The sequence below is a fragment of the Hipposideros armiger genome, unplaced genomic scaffold, assembly GCF_001890085.2.
Source record: "Hipposideros armiger isolate ML-2016 unplaced genomic scaffold, ASM189008v1 scaffold_13, whole genome shotgun sequence".
In the NCBI taxonomy this organism is placed as follows: Eukaryota; Metazoa; Chordata; class Mammalia; order Chiroptera; family Hipposideridae; genus Hipposideros; species Hipposideros armiger.
In genome coordinates, this window is record NW_017731363.1 from 3,531,087 (window position 1) to 3,539,148 (window position 8,062).

General features: G+C 39.6%; 1 protein-coding gene across 2 annotated transcripts in view; it reads right to left on the bottom strand.

Moving 5' to 3' along the window:
* Positions 1 to 3,737: 3,737 nt before the first annotated feature.
* SCML2 (Scm polycomb group protein like 2) overlaps positions 3,738 to 8,062 on the bottom strand; it is an 84,909-nt gene continuing 80,584 nt past the window's right edge. For both annotated transcript variants that reach the window (XM_019665923.1, XM_019665912.1), the window contains exons 14-15: positions 6,703 to 6,854; positions 3,738 to 5,439 (exon numbers count right to left, since the gene is read on the bottom strand). In XM_019665923.1, the coding sequence (XP_019521468.1) occupies positions 5,299 to 5,439; positions 6,703 to 6,854 (293 nt within the window). In that variant the 3' untranslated portion in view covers positions 3,738 to 5,298. The remainder of the gene's footprint in view (positions 5,440 to 6,702; positions 6,855 to 8,062) is intronic.

An 8,062-nucleotide genomic window follows, 5' to 3' on the forward strand; every position in this document is an offset into this window, starting at 1 on the left:
TCTGAAAATGGAACTACCTTATGACCCAGCAATACCACTCTTAGGTATTTATCCAAAAAATCCCAAGACATTAATTTGATACTTTTCTTAAACATGTTATTCTGGGAATTTTCAAGCATACATAAGAATACAGGGAATTATATAAAGAACTTCCATGTATTCATCACCTGGCCTCAACAATAAGAACACAGGGCTAATCCCATTCATCTATACCCCATTCCCTGCTAGATTATTTCAAAAACAGCCCCAGATAGCATCTCATTTCATCCGTAAAACTTCAGTATGCATTTCTGAATAGGGCACCTCCCATTCAAAACATAGTACCATGAGCACCACTGTCATAAATAACTCTTCAATATCATCTAATATCCACGGGGTGTTCACCTCCTGTATTCTCTCATAAATGCCTTTTGACTGTTGGCTTATTTTAATCAGGACCTAAACAAGGTCCAAGCGTGGCATTTATTATATTCCATGTCTTTAAGACTGTGTTGATCTATAATCACTTCAACATGCTTTTTGCCTTGCTGCATGCAAGGAAATAAATGTCTTGCTAAATGTGATACCTTCATCCCAGCATTAGCTAATACCTAAAGGTAAAACGTGTGTTTGTGGCAAGGCTTTTTGCTTATGATAGGGGATAGACTTTCACATTTCAAAGTCTTTGTGATTGTGAATTTTTGGCAGACCTGATTCAATTGCTTCTGTTTTAATTTATACTGTGGTTATTACAAAGCTCAGACTAGCTCGGCAATTTTCTTGCTGTTCACTTGGGCTTACATTATTAGTCTTTACTTCTGTTTCCTTGCTTTAGCCTTTTAAAATGACCTGTTCAGCTTTTGAGTTAACATTTTATGCCTTAAGCCACCCATTTTCCACATTTTAACATCTATGAAATGGATTGCTCATAATTGATGGTGATAGTTTAATAGGTGGTATTCTTTCCTATTTGGTTCATAAAATAAGGGTGTATCTTATAATCAAAGAACTTTTACATTTGGTTAAATGTACTAGCTTATTTAAACTAGGAAATAGAAAGGCCCCTTCTTGTGGAACTTCTACTCTTCCCTCTGAACAGTGGGCAGAACAACATCCGGAGGGAGAGTGATCAGTCAGGCTTTGAGCAGAGACACACGCTTGTCTTCAGAATGGAAGTGGTATCATACAGAACCAGAAGCTTACCCAGCTGCTGGAAGTCAGGGGACCAACGCAAGGGAGGGTTTCCAGAGATCCAGGAGAACAAGGGTGGCAGGGATGCTCCCTTCATGGGAGCATGACTGAAGTTGGTGAATCTCAAGACGACATTCAGGGACCACTGGCAAAACCCACATCTGCCTTCTTCCGATGCCCAAAGGCCTGTCCTGAGCAGCCACCAGTGGAAAATTCTCTTTTCCACTTAGTAGAATTGAACACACTCCACTGGTAAGGAAACATGGGAAACGCTGCTTCCACCCAGTACTTTGGAACATTTCACATTAGTCAAGCCACCCACTAAATGTAAAAGAGCTTTACTTCTCTCATCTTATATACAATAAATCTAAAAGGAACATGTAACATATCAAACCTGCTCCCAATGGATTGACTTCTGTGCCTCATGGAATATGTCCCCCACAACCCCTGACATGAAGGGACTTGAGTAGCTCAGGTCAGCCCAGGCAGGTGGAGCGGGGAGGCCAAAGGTGGAGTGGGCCCTGCAGAGGCCATAACCTGCCCTGGCAGCAACCCTTGCCCCTGAGAAGCTATTTCCCCAAGTAAATGAGCTTAACTAAGCTCTTTGGTTCTTTAGCTGAAGAGCAGGACACAGAATGACTGAAGTATTATGACACCACTCACAGTTGCTTGGTGCTGACACATGCTGTATCATAAGCAGCCTGAGGCTCTCCTTTCCATGAATGGTGGGTCACCTCAATTATGTTCTACACAGCTTGAGGGGAGTTAGGTCACTTATTTCTTAAGGATCTCCCCTCAGTGCTAATAGTGTCCCTAAAGCCAGGGAAGGTGGTCCTATAACACCAAAATTACCTCTAGTATAGCAAGGAGTGTGGACAAGATCAAGCTGAGTCTGTGCTCACTGGGGAGAGGTGCTTTCAAAGCTCAATTCCATCAAGCTGCTGGACAAGAGGATACGTTGGGGGTGGGCGAGGGGAGAAGTGTCCGCCATGCATTCCGAAGGTGGGCCCTGGTTAGCACGTCTTCCCTCCCCTATAGCCCCCTCATTCCCTGGATCATCAGCCTCAGAACTTAGACATAAAAGCAAGGCCCAGCATCACACAGAGCAAAGAGCCCCAGAAACGTAACTGTACTTCACTTCCTCAGCCAAGTGGAGTACAGTCCCTCCTGTAGCTTGAAAAAGCAGTGCTTCCCCTCCAGTTACACTGTTCCTGGTTGTAATGTTTAATTTCCCATTTCTAGTATTACAGAAGGGCTTAGCTTTTTCATGCTTACAGAGGGGGCCCGGGTTTAAGTCTGGGAAATCTTTCTCTGGAACATGTACTGTCAAACATTCCCATGATCAGAAATCACACAGACCAAAGCAAGCAAATGTTTGCTGTGCCCAGAGGGCCCAAGGTGCACTTCTGTTGGCTACCGAGTGTCCAAGGATGGACTGAGAGGCAAAACTAGAGGGAAGTTCACAGGAGGCTAACGTGCTCATCTCTGGACCTAAAATTTACCAACCAGGCAGTGAACAAACAAGTGGTTCTGAATGACCCAAGTCTCAGGCAGCAAATGGACACCTCATCCCGGTCACCTGAGGATCACTTCTGGAGCCTGTTAGGGCCCCGTCGCCTCCAGGAACTACAGGACACACTGCTGAGAAGCAACAGCAGGAAGTTTCTGGGTTCCCAGGCATGGAGCAGCAGCTCCCGGGCGGATGGGCTGAGGGGTCAGGTCCCAAAGGAGATTCAAGCACGACCCTGAGCCTCTAAGGCATTTCCACCATGTGAGCTGGGAGAGCTGAAGAGCTGAAGACAGAGATGGTTTAACTTCTGGTCCCCAGCGGGGAAAGTAGCCAGAATTGCCAGTCAGATGCATGAACTCAGGCAGGACAATCTCTGGGGCCACTGGCATTTTCTAGCATGCTCGCTGCATCAGTAACGTTGCAAGTAACAAAGGTTTTGAGCACAGATAAAGCTCATTGATTTAACTTCATACTGTTCCCCTGGGGTCTCATTTAAGGCCCTTTCAAGAGATCAGTCCTTTGCTCCTAGGAATCGGTTTACCTACAGAATGAGGTTACGTGTTAAAACTCAAGTATTTGGGGCTGGCCAAGTGGCACATTGGTTAAGAGCTGGCTTGGGATGCCAGAGGGCCCCGGTTCGGATCCCACATATGTGGGCCAGTGACACTGCCCTCTACAGCTAAGATGCTGAACAACAGCTCAACCTGGAGCTGGGCTACCGTGAGTGGCCAGCAGCCGGCGTGAGCGGCCGTCCAGAAGCCGGCGACTGATCTGCCTCGCCCGGGAAGAGCGCAATGATGGTGCCAACTTGGGCCAGTGAAGCAATGTCCTCAACTAGACTGAAGAACAAAAGGACAGCAACTTTTCTGTTCCCCTTCCCCCGATTCCCCAGCGCTGTTCCTATCCCCCACTTCTCCAATAAAAAATCTTAAAAAAAAAAAAACTCAAGTATTTGGACATATAAAACCACCAACTTTCTAGAGTGCTTCTTTTTCAGTAATGCAGCAAAAGCAAGCAAAATGAAATCTGAAGCTTTGACACGAATTGTTGCAGTTATTTAACTTTATTATATTTTAAAATTTGACAACCGTAAAATATATTTATACAAATACCTGAGGACTGTTCAATTGGGCACAACATCTTCACACAAACAATTTGAGAGAAGACTAAATTTAAATTACAATTTTATCTTATAACAAAAAAGCAGTAACATAGATGAAACCACTCTTTAAATAGTTGCATTCTTGTATAAAGTACATTTGGTTTTCTAAAGAAGAAAATGTATATTCTTGCCCCTGGTGTGTATTTTATTGGCATTTACAACAAATGGCTAATACTTTTAGCACAGTTTCATAGCTTATAAACATTACTCCAAAGTTATAGAGTAATAACAATAAACATATAGCACCATTTCCCCTTGAAATTTCTAACTTTAAAAATAAAGGGCAAAATGATCATCCTCCAAAATTTAGCAGAATGGCTCAGAACTAAGCAAATTAGCCAGGAACATTGCATAGGACAGAGAACTTCCCTGTATGGAAACCAATCTACGGATAGTTTCTTATCCCCTGAAGACTGCTGAGAGGTACTAGTAATAGCAAATGATGCACATATTTTTTTGCAGAATAAAAACATCTAATTATATAAATAGTTAATCATTACCTCTGTGGTAGTGTAAAGTGCCATATTAAATTCAAAAAGAACAGTTTACTTGTTTGTATACTTACAGCTATAGAATAATATATAAATATGGTATACTATCAATATGAAGAATAAATGCAGACAACAAAATATATATCTTTTAAAAATTTGGGCACAGGTATCTTCATATAGAGATGTGAGAAATGAATGCCTAGTTAAATGTCTAAGATTAGCAAAAATATGTAGTTTTAAAATAATAGGTGTTTTACTGAAAAAAAATCAAACTTCATCCAAACCACCCTTGTAGTATAATATCTCCTGCATAAAACAACTATCTATCCTATAACTGTTTGAAAATTATCAAAAACTGGTAAGAACATTTTATGAAAGTCTGTAAGCTTGTTTTTTTTTCTTTAAATAGGAACAAATACAACAGAGAAATATTAACAAAAGGAAAATAACTTATATGGCCGTTTCCTTTCTGGAAACTGGTAGAACACGAACAGAACACTACAGTAACAGATACACACTATCTGAAGATACACACTATTTGAGAAAGAGACAGCATCGGCAGTTGCATCTTGAAATTCTCTTCTAAGAAAAGCTTCTCATAGATTATTCATTAGAGAACTTGTCAATCCCTGATACTTTCCCCTTTGGATTTAGCTGTTTTGGTTTTATATACAAACACTAACTAAAATCAAAGGTGTTTTTCTGTTTCCTACATGAACTATATTTGTCAACTGTACAATAAAATAATAAAAAGCTATAGAGAATGAACTGCCAATGTGAATATGCTAATACTAACATGTTAAATGGTTTATAAAGAAGCAGACTGGACTAGACTGTAGTTCTACAATTCTGGATATAATAAATTTTTTTCAGAACTGTCTATAAAACTAAAACTGCTAAGAGAATAAAAATAATTTTCAATTATTAAGTTATCAGGACAACTGAGACTTATATCTAACCTAAGCTTACACCTTTTTTAATTGTTTTCCCTTTTTTTTAAGTTTTTGAATGTAGTAACATAACTTTAAAGCTGGCCCCAACTTCAGCCCCATATACTTCATCATAATATCACTTTTGAGTAGCAGCAGAGCCTTTCCATCAATTTCCTACGGAGAGAAAGAAATTATAATTAATAATGCTTTCATATTTTGTCAAAACTTATTTATATATAAGAACATGTAAAATGGAGAGCAGCTGTGTATTCTTGATACATATTCTCTGAATACACATTTATTTCCTGAAAACTATTTAAATTATAATTTATAGTCAAGCATCATTTGGTAATTTCTAAATTCACTTCAAATTTTAGGAAAAAGGAAATTTAACCCAATATCTTTAAAAAATGACCCAAGCATCAAACTAGCTGATTTTAAATACTATGTGCCAAATAAAATACTACATTATCTATGACAAAGGGTAGAAAACTATGACCAGTAGAAATTAATTTCAGATGGTCATTAACTTTCTTAGAAAGACTGGGAATTATGAGTATGTCAGCATCAATGCAAACTGTAAATGTGCTATACAGTGTTCTCTTATGCTGAAAGTTAATCAGGTGTCTGAAGCTAATTAAATGTTAAAACTAATCACTAATTTTCTTACAATACTGATAAGGATACATCAGATATTTGGTCACAAATATGATTTATTAGAATAGACTATAAACATTAATAGACACAAGGCATCCTCCTAAAATTCTTTATTTCCTTAATTAACCAATTTATGTCACGGAAGCATATTATGTGGTATTCACAAGTTCCCATTTAAAATGAAGCTGCACTTAATCTTATATAGTTGCTAGATTCATTGGGCATCATAACAAGGACACCCTGTCACAGCTTGTGGTCACCCTCCTACTCTCGGTCCTAAGACCAAGCAGAGAGCAGGTGGGGAGGAGGACCTTAGTAGCTGTTCTTACAAAGGAGAAGACACCTAAGAATGGCCATGCCAGGGCTGGCCGAGTGGCTCAGTTGGTTAAGAGCTCACTCAAGAGTGTGAGCTCTGAGCAACAGGGTCACCGGTTCGATTCATGGCCCACACTGAGCTGCTGCTGAGTGACAACAGGTGGCAGGATGGCTCAGCTAAAAAAAAAAAAGAAAAAGAAAAAGAATGGCCATGCTGAATCATCTTCTCTTGAGAACTTTAAGACTTGTAGTATTTTAGGTACTCAGGGACTCATTTAAAGCACAGATGCAGCCTCTACCATTTAAGGATCTAACTTGGGCAAAGTAACCTTTCTCACATATGGAAAAAAAATCAGTTGCTAGGGTTCCCCCATCATCCACACAAATCAGCATCCAAATGAAGGGCCTGCACAGAGGTCATTCAAAGGCATTACGGCAGGAAAACCAGATCAAAAGATACATTACATGTTGCCTGAAGAGGTCTGCATGGGAGCCTGACAGCTGAGGATCTTTTTGTTTCATATATTCTATCACTTCATCCACAGACCAGGTTGAAGGGTTCTTAGAGAAGCCTTGTTTCAGGAGAATGGGTGCAGATATAGCTCCATAACTTGAAGCTTCAATGAGGGGGGGAAAAAGACAAACCATATGTGACGTAATCATTATCCTGGAAGAGGAGATGTTATTAAGCAGATAGTAATGGTTTCATTCCTGGAACCATCTGTTAAATATCCTGGCAAGGACCCAGGACTCCAAGCGTAAAATCCAGCAAAAGCCTAGATAAAGATGATGTGATGGCTACCCACGAGCATCCCATCTGATCTTCCTGAAAAACAAAAGCAGCCTCAGAAGTTACCTTAAAGCTTCAAAGATCATAAAACAGACTGAGCAATCTGAGGTCTCTTTGGCTACAGGCAAATGCAGCAAAAGATCTGTTACTTGGGTTAAATTAGGTTAATCTAAGCTAACCTGTTACTCTCTTTAAGTATTTCAATGAATTTCTCTCTCTCCTCTTGGTCTGTCTAGAGTAGGTTTATTTTACTAGCCAAATACAATGGAGATGTCCCAAATTTAGTTTAACAACTGCTTACATTTATTCACTTGAATCAATGAATTTCAGTAACCCCATTATCTTTGAGAACCAAATTAGTTATTTTACCAAATCTCTCCCATGTATTCAATATGGACATTTGTAGCATTACCTTACTCTTTAACTTCCTGTCTCTCAAGGCTTAAATGCTCATCTGAATTTTGAAGAAAACAAGATTTCCTGCTTAGTTAGGTCAGAAGTAACATTAACATTATATTCAATGCCTCTTTCAAGTTGAATTGCACAGTAATAGATATTCTGGCTGAAGGTTTATATGTTGAAAAAATAAATACCTGAGACATGAAACAATGTAGTGCTCACACCTAGGAAAGCTTTAGCTGTGCTGTTCACTAAAAGTTGTGCTGAAATTGTTTTGTGTCTGGACAAGTATACATTTACTCCACCAGAGCACTTGACTCCCTAAACTGAGTGTGTGATAACAGAAGTGAGTTTTGTAATTCGCTAGGAAGATTTGTGTCTCTAACCAAAGACCGTCAACACAATTTTGATCTTTTTTTTTGCATCGATTAAGACACAGGTGTACCTTTTCTTCCCTATCATCTGGGCTCTGGCACTTTAGGGACATTTTAATACAAGATAAAAGAACACAGAATGGTCAGTTTTTGTTTGTTTGTTTGTTTTTATTGTTAGTTTCAGGTGTACAGAACAATGCAATAGTTACCCTTTTCACCCTCACAAAGTAACAAACCCCTCCCCCCATCCACTGCCCTCCCA